Source organism: Varroa destructor, unplaced genomic scaffold, assembly GCF_002443255.2.
Source record: "Varroa destructor unplaced genomic scaffold, Vdes_3.0 BEIS01000003.1, whole genome shotgun sequence".
NCBI classification, from domain to species: domain Eukaryota; kingdom Metazoa; phylum Arthropoda; class Arachnida; order Mesostigmata; family Varroidae; genus Varroa; species Varroa destructor.
The window spans coordinates 9,837,543-9,850,704 of NW_019211456.1; the positions used below are offsets into that span (position 1 = coordinate 9,837,543).

General features: G+C 41.6%; 1 protein-coding gene across 14 annotated transcripts in view; it reads right to left on the reverse strand.

Annotated features, from left to right (window-relative positions):
- Nucleotides 1-8,003: 8,003 nt before the first annotated feature.
- The window catches only part of LOC111246848 (uncharacterized), a 134,802-nt gene continuing 129,643 nt past the window's right edge, over nt 8,004-13,162 (reverse strand). For 13 of the 14 annotated variants that reach the window (XM_086983232.1, XM_086983227.1, XM_086983226.1 and 10 more), the window contains one exon: nt 8,004-12,954. In XM_086983232.1, the coding sequence (XP_086839358.1) occupies nt 11,002-12,954 (1,953 nt within the window). In that variant the 3' untranslated portion in view covers nt 8,004-11,001. The remainder of the gene's footprint in view (nt 12,955-13,162) is intronic. The other variant, XR_015323442.1, reaches the window with a different exon arrangement.

A 13,162-nucleotide genomic window follows, 5' to 3' on the forward strand; every position in this document is an offset into this window, starting at 1 on the left:
TACACATATATATAGCGAGAGAGGAAGCGAAAGTACGTAAAAGATAGCTGAAGATGATCACTCGATTTTGACAACTGATAGGTAAACGCTTGCTAATGAAAAACACAGCATGTTATATTATAAAAGTCCATATTTCACCAATGAACCATAGTAACAATCAGATAAAAAAAACTGACCACATCTGTAAATTCCGGATACATATAGTTATGAGGAAACAAGCCTTGCTTTGCAGGCGCATTCAAGGATAAACAGTTTCGCTTATCGGGTTTTATTGTTTTTATTTGATTAGAATATCCAGTCAGGCTATGAGTCTGAGGAGACCCAGTGATGTCCAACATTGTCCACGACGGTTTATATTTTCCCTCAAGCACATGCAATTTATTCCTCATAAAAGAAATATCTTACGGCATCTCTTCTTTGGAGCGATTTAATTTTGCAAAGGCAGCAGATCTTCGGGCAGTTCACACCATTCCTGAATAAGATCCAGCTCTGTTTCATGGCAACTATACAAACTTAACCTTAAAGGTTGCTTGCATGGTCAAGTACCTAGCTTTCGCGAGAACTTTCCTCATTTGACATCAGAGCGGCCACACTTCCCAATAATAAAAATACATAAATTCAAGGTCATAGTGAAGTTATCACTGATTATGTTAATCCATGCATTACTGCCGTGTCCTACATAGTTTGTTTGTAACTGGCTTAGACGATTCTTTCTATCACTTCTTATAGGGGGAGAGGGCAGCGTTAAATAAAAAAAAAGATACCGTGTTTTTGTTTGGAATTGAAATCATATTGCATCGGTGTTTCCCTTCAAGTTGTTTGTTGTCAACAAAAGCATGATGTATGTGCATTATTTATTTACCTACAAGTTAATTGCTTTCGTTAGTTTATAGTACTGCGTCTCTTCTAACTTACGACAGTGGTAGCAATAATAAAAATAAAAGTAGCGATCGTTCTGACATACATCGAGAAATTGCTATCGTGAACCTGGAAGATACCATATGTGACCACCTTTGAAGTCCATTGAAGGCCTGTATAATAACAATAAGCACTAGACGCGCCTTGTTCTGCATCGTTTAAATTAGATTCATAATTTAATATAAGATTTAACTGTACATACGTATTCGTCGGGACACTCCAGAACGTTCAGCTGAAAACATTTAGATACAACTGACATTGAACCGATCAATTCAAGTCTTCCGCTCCGCCCGCGACGACAACATCTCAATCAATTCCTCAAGCAATATTGTTAAAGGCCTGTTGCCCTTCGTGTCTACGGAAAGGAGTGCATTTAGTTATCTCAGTCTGAACCACGAATTGATACAACAATGAAGTGCACGAAAAACTTCATTCTCACGACGCGTCTCAAGGTCATTTTACTGTGTGTGCTTACGTCTAATGCTTCACAAATGGGGTGCCTTAAAAATAAAGAATAAAGTATTTTTAATCGATAGTAGTGTTTCCTAAATAAAGAAAACATAAAATAAGGCAACGCAGTCGATACAATATGTTTAACTTATAAATTAGCTGTCTAACTGCGAAAATACGTACCGTCCTCTCAAGTATACAGGTCAAAACTTGTACTTTCAATCTGTTTCAGGCCGATCCGTGTCATGCACTGAAGGATATTTTCTAGTAGCTGAAATCTGTTAGAAGCAATGCTTCTGTTCAGCTCATTACCTAGTGTGTGTACCTTACCATCCATAGCGAATATAGTCCCATGAATCGGAACCTATAGATAATAACAATTTGAATAGGTGTGTTTTTATGATATACTGAAAAAATTCAACGAGGTGAAGTTAAATGTATTGTTTTTATGGTATGACACCTAGAGAGTTCGATGGTAATACGCTAGCTGTTATCTCCTAGCAACCGCATTAAACGCTGATGCAAACACTCTCTCAGCATCGCCACTGGATATAACAGGAAGCCATGAAAATCGTCTCTAAGAAATAGAGTACTTTCAGTTATTTGTCAACATTCAGATTTATCAACTCGACGATTGTGAATAGGAACTGTTGCAAAATGCACGAACCGTCTAGCATCGTCCTTGCAGAAAGCTAAGTTTCCAATGGTGGCCCGAACGGGGCAGTGCGTACATTGTTGCAAAACACAATAGCTAATGGCTGGCGCCTTGCAGAAGGCCTTTGAAGCTATAGTATTAATTGATCGTCCCGCATGACGTTATCAACAAGTTACAACGTGCAGCATTGTTCTTGCTCAGTCAACTATTATTACCCCGTGGAACATCGGTTGTTTCCCGTTATTAATCGTACGATCCTTATGTAATTAATATGTATGTATGTATGTAGGTAGACGATGTGTGTGTGATATTATTGTCGAAACTCTTGCCGTCTCGGGCAGTACTCTGAACGTAACTGATATATGATTGGGCACTAGTATCTGGTGCAGGTCTTTCCCTCAGTTTTTTTTTCCATTAGTCAGATTGCTCCGCGCTTCCCCTTTCACGGGCAAGCAATCGACACGCAGCTATGTTAATCTTCGTATGCGATTTTCAGCTGTGAGTAGTCGCAATTAGCCTTTTATATCGTTTGTTCTTGCCACTCTCCGTTCGATGCAATGAAGATGCAATATAGTCCAGTAATTATTGTGCATAGAGATAACTGGAAATATACCGATACGTTATTGCTTCGTCAACTCATATATATATATATATATATATCACAATTATGAGTCAATTATAGCGAGTGGAGCAGATCATGCTTGTTACAGCTTGCGGTCCAGTGAATCGTACTACCTCGTATCTTGTGATTTAAGGCGATAGCCACGAGCGAGCGATGTCTGTGCTCGCGCATCTCTTCTTATGTGTGACAGATCCGCTTGTATTGACATCTATCTGTCTCACACTTTTAATAGACTACCTGATCAAGTATATCCTGCTGGCCGCGCCACCTTTGCCGTTCATCGGTAACAACCTTCGTGAGTATAGCAGAAAACATCGCAGACAGTCGCCGAGAAAGTACATCATAGATACCTAGTATTTTAGGCACTATTTTTGTGCTCGTACAATAAATAACGCGTTTTTTAATACCTATATTAAACCGTGATTTAATAATCGATCTTACCGTGGTAGTTCCCACTTGATTCTGCTCGAGCATAAATAGTAACATAGTTACTCATTTTAATTCTATAAGTTTCTGTCTACGTCATTATTATTTCCATAAGGTTATATAAATTTTGCTTACTTGTTCTTTTTTTTTTCAGTTGATTGAACTCTTCACAATGCTTCGTATTATATAAAGTTTAACTAGGATCATTCTGAATCAACTGCATCAAAGTGTACACCGTAGTCTTCCTAAGGCTATATGTTAAACGTAAAGTAAAGTTTGCGTCTGGGATCGACTTTAGGCTTTCCATCAGACGGCCGGTTTCTATTAGCACGACAAAGTGTGCCCACGCCGAGATTCGAACCTGAATCACCATGTGTTCCTCAGTTTTGCCAAGAGAGCTCATCATACACTAGACCACCACGGAGCCGTAATATGATCCGAGCTAGTGAGATCTATTACGTATTGCGTGAAGTGATTTGACGTCAATACATACAACTGTCATATGTTTCTTAGTTGATATCAGCCTTTTCAAGGGGCTCGTATGTTAGAATAAAGTTTTACAAATTGAAAGTTGTGGAATTAAGAGCTTCGCAAAAGTACGATAATGTGATCACGCTTTCTGGATGCTCTTTGACAGAAAATAAAACATGAATCACGCATTTGTAAACGTATAGAAGTTTTTGAACGTAAATTACGTGCTTCTACAAAATCTTCCATCTACTCGATTTTGACTAACGAGGTAAAATCCCAGTCTCCATAAGCTTCTTATTAAGAAGTTTTCTACGGATGAAATCTATCTATTCCTGCTTGCTTTTCCCGAGGCTGTACACAATCATTATTTTCGGAGTAGGTGAGCATAGTATCAGGTGTACCTTCCTGATTCAAGTAGTTAGCCTTTTTGTTTAGTTGATTAACGACTGCATGCATTACGCAAAGAAGACGATTGGCTTTCAGATACTCCAGCAAGTTCCCGTATGACTTTAACCAAGTTTGTGGGCTGAAACAAACCTGTTTACTGTGAAACCAATATAACACTATTTAGATACGCATTGTAACGGCCAAAATATCGACCCACAGGCCCAACGAGTAAACAATGTCTCTCTTGGCAAACGAAGCGCCATATCGTGTGCTATTCCTTTATATAATGGATAATTGTGTTTGACGTCCCGTCATAAAGCTCAGCTGAACGCACTGGGGCAGCGCCATCACGAGTAAAATTACCAAGTTTGTCGCACATTATGCTCAAGTATGTCTGATCAAGGGCATTTGTTGTCAAAATATTGTAAGCCGAATCGTCTCAAGACACTACATGGTGTCTGCAGTTAGCCCATTAACATCTGTTGTAGGCAAAATGGCGTTTTGGGCGATGTGATCAGACCTTAGGAAATCGCTACCATTGTTTAAAAAAGCTATTCAAAGGCCCAAAACATATGGAGATCTATTTACTATCTGGTTGGGAAATCAACCTATGATTATATCTTCCATCCAAGGCAAACAAGACCTAGCGGGGCCTTATAGGAACACATTGAATGCACACCAACGTGGATGATCTACAAACCCAAGGCTATGAACCTAGTACTTATTATAATGTATATATTATAAAGTACATATTACAATGTATATATATATAGATAAGAGATCCAAGAGCTATAGTTAGTTTCATCGCGTATGGTGATAGGTATACGATATGAAATAGGTATGAATTGGGACAACATTTAAACTGAGGCTGAAAGCTTAATTAGCTACGCTAAAAAAGTGTTTTGCTTATGGAGCTATGTGGGACGCATGAAATCACAACAATTTCGTGCTGTAATAGCAGATAGTTGTTTTTCTACTGGATTTTATGTATTTCGGAATACTGCAAAGAAAACACAAAACATAATAGGCTTCATCGTGTCATATGTAACGTCGCGAACTTCTACTGCGGCCATTACGTGACACAGATCCCCGTGTGTGCGGTTTAGAGCACACAATTACGCCGTTCATTTAGTAATAATTATTTGTCTAGAGAATAATGTCCATATATCTAAACGTCTGGGGAGCCACACTTCATGAAATCAGGTGATATCTCCAGTGTGTCCTGTAATCTTTCCCGATCAGATCCGCTTCAGATCAGAATCCGATTCAGGCCGCATCTAGCGTTGATCCAAGAACCTATTCATATAGCCAAAAACCACCGGCAGGGGTCGCTCGCTCAAGCCGCGTCAACGACATTTTTTGCATGACAAGTGTGCTTATATAGAGGAACAACAAAGAAATCTGTCGAAACCCAGGCTTAAAGCTTAATTTTCGGTTTGACGTTACTCTATTTTTAGGACATCGTGTTTCGCATCTATAACCCTGCGTGGGACAAAAACAAGCAATTTGCCCATCTGATAACATTCAGAGTCTACGCTAAAATTCGAGAGCTCTTCTTCACGGAGAAGTGCTCGAAAGGTGGGAAACCTGTAGCTACGATGGAGTATATGAAACGTATCAAGGACGCCATAGACAATATCACTGCCATATCAGCATATGGAAAGGGATAATGATCCATGGTTTGTTTACCTGAGAGATCTATAGATAAATAATTTTAGTTGTCTGCTGGCGACTTGTCGCCATACTATTTAAGCGAAAGCTAATATAATATTTGAACATATTTCTAAATGTTATCGATTACCGATCGTATAAAGATAGGCTGATCGTAAAGTTACGTTTCCGTAAATCCTAATAACATTAGTCATACTGGTAATAGTAATTTATTTGCGGGACATTTTGAGTGTCGTTACGTTTCATGTCAAACCAGCTATTTGGGTTCAAAGTTGAGTGAAGATTTTAATCAGCTCTAATTAACTCAGTCTGTTGACAGTAGTGGCTATCGTAGGCGACAATCGAAGAGGTAACTTCAATTCGCGTATCGTTCAAAAATTTAAGGAAGCAATGCAGATCTTTGGAGACGAAGAGTAGCTTACCATCTGATATTATGCCCATACTTGGCTGGATTTTGTTCCGCCAAGGAAGATCCGTTCGAGACTGCCTTATTTCCTTGATGGAATCGCATCACCTAGCTAAATGGCTAGAAGTTGTACTGAGAAAACTTTCGAGCAAATAGTACATCTTCGAGTCGTACTCACCCTAGTTAAATGTATTTAGCAGGGACTTTTTTTTTTTTGCATCGTAACTGAATCATATACTTCGCTTTTCGAGCGTGAATAGGTGCCATGAAATATGCCAGCCCTTAGCGTTAGAGTTGGTCTTTAAACGATATTATTGAGGTAATGAACCACACTCTTACCAGTGTCAGCCAGAGCTTAACGTGTTGAAACGGCACATCTGTTATATTCACTGTCTGGCGACACCAAGCCCATTACTAATAATCTTATTGTTGCAACGTATTCTGCCTAGCATGAGTTCTTTTCTGACGCGCTGATCTAATTGCCCTGCTTCGATTCTGGCAGGACACATACAAATATCAAGGCAGGCGGGGAAACACTGATCGTTCGTGAAACAGGATGCCAAAGATGAAGTTAGACACGTTTTAGAGCAAAGGTACCCTTTGAGAGAGATGGCCTTTGATAGGTTTCTTAGCTACCTGTCAGGCCTTGACAACTTACTACATGCATGCTGCGTTTAAGGTAACTCCCGGCATTTCATCGACGTTTTGTTGAATTTCCGATAATGATTTCTACCTGTGAACTGTGATTCTGTACGACGGTAACGTGCGACCTTGGTTATGGTAACTTACGGCGGGCTGTGTTCACTATCTTCTTCGCTGGTATTAGAATTTCGAAGACTATTCTCAATTATAGTTCGCTTATTTTAGCGAACGAACCTAAGCTTCAAGAAGAACTCCGCGGCTAGATTAGCGAAAAAATAGGATACATTGTTGTCTGTACTGGTCCATCTCGAAGACTGACTTTTTTAAATAGGCAACTGAAAGGATAAACAAGCTAAGTGGTTTCAATATAGCGCGTTATTAATCGAAAGTAGTGAGATTTAAAAATGGACGCAAGCTTTATTTCTATTCCTATAACATAGGGTGCATTAAGGCGAATTAAATTTAAGTCGCATTGGCCTGATGTCCAATTTCATTTTTCGCCGAAACAGGGGATAATCCGTTTTTACCCTACAGCTACATTGGTCCTGCAAGGACGGCCCTGACAAATGTCACAGTTAAGTTACAGACACACCTTGTTAAGAACTGAATCATACTATTTACTGATTTATAACTTCTGCATCAAGTTTAAGCGAGTGAAACGCAACTTGGTAAACCGCGATCGTATTAATTGCTTTGCGAAGGCGGCAAATATCTAAGAGACGTATTTTTTTTTTAATTTAAGATTATTACGAATTTTGTAAAGGTGCTCAACTAGAAAAAAGATTGAAATTCCAGACATTCTACAAAGCGAAAGCTTCTTCAACAAATACAAAACACAGATAAATAAAATATAATTATGCACAAAAATAAATTCCACCACAGTGACACTGCCTGGTTCAGGAAAGCATACCTTTTCAATGGACAATCGTCTAGGCCATCATACTTCACTGTTACTTTTTTATATTTTATATATCACTTTATCGTAGGCTTTTGAGCCTTTAAATTTAATATTTTAACACAATTAGCATTTTTAAAGAACAAGTCGCAAACGTGAAAAATATTACCTAAGTAATATTACTTGCCAAGCGATTGTTAATAATACCTTCTCGGATTTTCCAGCTTGTGCTTCATATAAGTTTTTTTATTTGACCTAACCGATTATTTCACCTAGGCTCTTTTCTGCTCGAACAGATCACTGCGGCGACGGACGGATACTCGCCGCTACTATGTATTTGTTAAACTATTTGGTAGTATATCTATTACTTTCTTGTATTTTCGTTTGTTATCTTCTAATGGATCATTACGCCACTTTAAGTGGTACTAATAATTATAATTACAAGTAAATACACGTCTGCTTTCGTTTACCTCTTTATAAGGTATTGAATCTTCATAATAACAACAGTAATACGCATACATTTATCTCCTGTCATTCCTTCGTAGTAACTCTTTTGTGTCGGGTACTGTGGCAGACATCGTCGTTTTTGTTTGCCTTCAATAGTAGTCATGCTACGAAGTTATAAATTTTCTTATTGCTTACAACTTTTTTTTTGTAGGATTTTTATGAAACCATTCACAGTTAATCTTTCTCTCGTTAGGATAGCCAATTGATGTCGATCCATACCAGCCTAAATGTAAACGTCCCTTCGCTATTCCGTCAATTTTCGTTCTCGGTCTGCTATTGGTAAATGCCTTCGAAGTACTGAATGTCTGCTAACCAAGAATATAGTTCTCACCACCCATCCATCCATCCATCCATCCACCCATCCACCCATCCATCCATCCATCCATCCATCCATCATCTTTTTGTTATTGTTTGATCCGACTGATTCGATTTTTCTTGGAAAATATGCCCGTATGTTTCTCTAGCTGATCCCTGCGCCGCCGTTTTTATGCAGCTGAATGACAAAATAAATTGAACTGTACAGTTGTAATGTAACAATTACAATAGTCTTTCAAAAGCTATACGCGACGGCCGTGTTTGGGCCTTTACAAGAGGCTAGGTGTTAGCGGTCGAGATTTGTAACAAGTTTATTATGTCGATACGTGTTTGCAGATAGGCTGATTGTGTTCGAGGATCGGTTTAGTATTGATTTCTAGTTTTGTCCCTGTTCTATGTAAACGAGTAGTCTATAGCGTTCTGGTTGGCAACTTTGCGATGCGCGAATGACATTTGAAGAAGAACTCATGTAAATGCTTAGATTATGCTCGTCCCTACATACGCTAGCTGGTTCGGTAAATGCAACACTTCTTAATTTCGAAAACATCTATTCGCTGTGGTAACCACTATGACTTTCGTGTACAGTTTGTGGTTAATCCCTACGCATTTGTTGCACCTATCTCCGGCTAGCCAAAAATAATATAAGCGAACTCCTTTCTTCCAGTTACTTCCTCCCACGCTCTCCTTTGCCCCTCCTCCTCCTTAACGCCGTTACACTTCATCGTCCTTGTAGTTAAGTGCATTGTTGGCACAGGTCACTGAAGTAGTGAAGGACACGCAGCTTCCCGCTCTGGTATGACGCGACTCTCTTCGGTCATCTTTGTAAAGGCGCTGCAGCGGCAGCAACGTGGTGCATTGCAATATACATATGTAACGCAACTCAACATTAGCCGAAGTTGAAGTTAACGGGGAATAAAATCCCGTCCCAGTAACGCGATGTAATCCGGATGAGAAGCAGCAATGCAAGCGGTGACACAAACGTTACGTTGTGTTAGGGGATAGAGATAAGACAACACAGAAAAAAATGGTACATGTTAGATTTATCGATAATTCACTTGCCAGTTTGTTCTTTTGCTCCTCAAGGGTCATTGTTGGCCGAATATACTTCATTTGGCCCCTAGGATGCATGCGTTATATGCAGGCCTTGCTTGTCGGACAGACAGCACGAGGGGAGACCACGACTGATACGGGTTAACCGTAGGGTATCGCGCGGATAATTCTGGAGGAAGGGGCTTCGAGCTTCGTGACTTTTTGACATAAAAAAAGCACAAAAACACGAATAACAGGCATTTACAAAGACGCAAACAGGGGCATAAGTAAGTGAAGTGAATTGAAGTGAAGCGATGCCAAGATTACGGGCCAGCGCAAATAGACGTACTCTGCATCACCGTTACATAGGGTGACAAGAATGAACATGTAGTCGTTAATTAAACTCCTTTATGCCTACACATCTTCATGTCCTCCATGATCGTTTTCATACTTTCAGTTCTCTGATTTTCAGTTCAGGCATTTTATATGCTGATGCATAGCTGAAGGTCGGATCAGCGTGCCGACAACCGAACAGTTATTTATGCAATAATTCACTAACGAGCGAATCAGTTGCGAAATAACTGAAATGGAACCAGTCATACATAGCATCAGGCTCATTGCAGGCAAGCGATATATCTCTCCATGGCCTCCAGGGTTACTCCTTTTACTTTCAGCGCATTCTCAGACATATGCAGTAAATAGCATGCGGAAGGGTGTGACGTGGTGGCAATACATCTCTAGCTTCGTGTATCGTCATCGAGTTCTTTTTCATCCTGTGATTGATGCATCTGCTTGACATTCAGTCTGGCTTGGGAACCTTCTAATATGCAAGGACGAACGCAGTGTGCTTGCTTCGTGGGCGGGTCGGGATCGGCTTCACACAACATTTACTAAATCGGTGAGGTCGTACGCGGTAAAGTGAATACGTGGCGTCACGAACAGATACACGATTGACATATAGAACAGCCGCACATGTCACCCGAATGAAACCTTTACGCACAAACAGCTCGTTGCACTTTCCATGCACACGAGATCTCAATCAGTTACCGGTATTCAGACGAGAGATTGATCCGGGGATCCCGGCGGCCCTATCCAGCGCTGGCAATCAAATAGCGACAAGAGAACAGATACGGGGACATCGAATAATTGCACCGAAAAATTATAGAAATGTTTCAGATTGCAGAAGTGAAGAATCCAATCGTAAGCACGACTTCAAATTATTTGTTTGGCATAAATAGTTAGTGATCTATAAGCGTTACTCTTCTGCCTGCTTTTAATATGAGTTGTAATATCCGAAATGACAAATGTGAGCTTATTGCATCTTCTAAATAATACACTTCCAGTAATTTTTGGAGCATTTCGACGTTTCTCTCGTGAACACGCATTTATATGAGATACGCAGGACGACGACCGGCTGTGCGGAACTTCTTTTGCTGTGTGAGCGACATTCGCATGGTTCGCGGGCGTCATCCGGCGGAGACAAGTGCAGGATCGTACTCCCAGTCGATCGAAGCGCTAACCCACACGCTGGCAATGGCGGACGCAAACTTTTCTGCCTTATAAGTTGCCTCTACGTTGGCCACACCGCTTAGGCGAGGTGATGGTGATTACCGTCTTCGTTCGGAAGTCCTGTGAAGTAGTTGACGGTTGTTCTCGTTATGACTGATATTGTTGTTAGTGGTAGTGGTAACCAAGGCGACCGCAGGAACGTCGATGGTGGCCAAACTGACGCCGATGGGTGCGTGAACCTTATTAGCAATATGAACGGAACTCGGGAGTAGAAAGCCAGTTTGTTCAGGTAACGATACCGGTGATAAACCGTAGAGAGGCGATCTACAACAGGCCAGATCGCCCAGCTCGCCGATATCGGAACCGACCGAGCCAAGAGAGCTAAGCAGGCCATAACGCGCACTGCCCGGCACTCCGGCCTCAGCACCACCTGCCAGCGTAGCGCAGGGGGCTCCGACGCCGCCCTCGTTCCCGTAATCACTACCACCGCCGCCGCCAACCCCCACACCTCCTAACCCTGGTGGCCAGCTGGCCTTGCCGCTGCAGCTGTTTCGGCCGCTCTTATCAGCACTTGCATCCGACCTGCTACCGGCAAGACCATCACAGCCCACGAGGTGGCGCTGGCTATCCTCAAGTCCATCAACGCCAAACTCATCATTTTCATCATCACTATCATGATCAGCATAATCTAAATCATCGCAACCGACAGCCACCTCACCATCATCATCACCATGAACACTAACAGCAGCAACAGATGCATTGCCAACGTGGTAATCATTTGCCGTATCAGTAACGTGAGAGCCGTCCACCGATTTTAGCATAGCTACAACGACATAATGGTGGCTACCAGTACTACTAATGTGATTTTTGACTGCCGGCGGTCGCTGCTGCAATTTCTGCATTTTACTATTACTGCAGTTAGTGGCGAGCGAAGCAGATCGGCAAAGGGGTAACGGTTCGTTTGGAATTATTTCTGCTGCTGCTGCTGCTGCTGCTCCTGAATTGAACAAAAGTGGCGATGATGATGATGTTGTTGTTGAGGTTTCGGTGGAACTAGTGGGGGTGATTTTAGTGTGAGCAGTACCATTGAACGTAGTGCTAAAGGTGTTTCTCGTTGTGAAATTGTTGTTATTATTATTGCTACCAAATTGTGTTGTGGTCAGCAAAGAATGGGTGATTACACCGTTTGCAGTTACTGTGGGCGAAGGAACTAAAACGGTGTTGGGCCCATTCCCAATGAACGGCTTCTTCAACTGGGGCTTACTCATGTCTTGGCCAATGTGGTAGTCTGTAATAGTATCTGTGGAGTTATTGACGCTAGCAGGATTACTGATTGTAGTTGTTGAAAAGCTGGCGGCAGCAGCAGCAGCAGCAACATGAGGGCAACGATCACCCGCAGAACCATTTGTCGTGGGGCTGTTGACACTGCTAGTCGAATGGTTCGACAATAACAGGCTTACCATCGTAGCGGCCATCACAGTCGATGGAGGTGTTGTTGTGGATGTCCGTCGATGGCGGCCACTGTTGCCACTGTCACTTTGCTTTTGCAAGTGAGAATGGTCGCGGTAAATTATCGGGTTTAGATAGAGGGGATTTGTAATGCTTGTGGGAGTGCTATTGGTAGTACCTGTTAGATTGTGGAGACTGTTGCTGTTATTGTTGTTACGGCTGCTGGTCGTGTTATTGTTCCTGTTAGTGCTTGTAGTAGAAGGTGGTAGAAGGGGTATGTTTGCTGCCTTCGGGCTGGAAAAGTTGCTGCTGCTGCTGCTGCTGCTGCTGCTGCTACCGGTGATATGGTTTAATACGGGATGACTGATAGCTTGGTTTTGGTGATTATTGGGGGTTGTAGTGGTTGCCTTGTTAGTATGATGGTTATTATGATGGTTTGGGGTGTTGGTGGCATGGTGAAAGCGGTACGAGATCGATACCGAGTGCCGCGCTCCGTGATGGCTGCCGAGCGCCCGCATCGTTTTCCAACGCTCGATGTGATGGCGCACTGAGTTCCGCACCTCGCCGTTCATAAAACAGTACAACACTGCTACCGTCAAACCCTAAAATTTGAGAGATACAGACAGAGAAAAGGACATCATCATGACAACAGTGATCGACACGCACGTACCAGAAAGACAGACAAGCTGCATCACACGACAAAGCAACAAGAAAACAGTAATAATACACATACAACATGCCAAACTCAACTACTGGTAAATGATAGTAAGTTATATCGGAATCGGGTAACCTTCGTTTAAATGAAAAGTA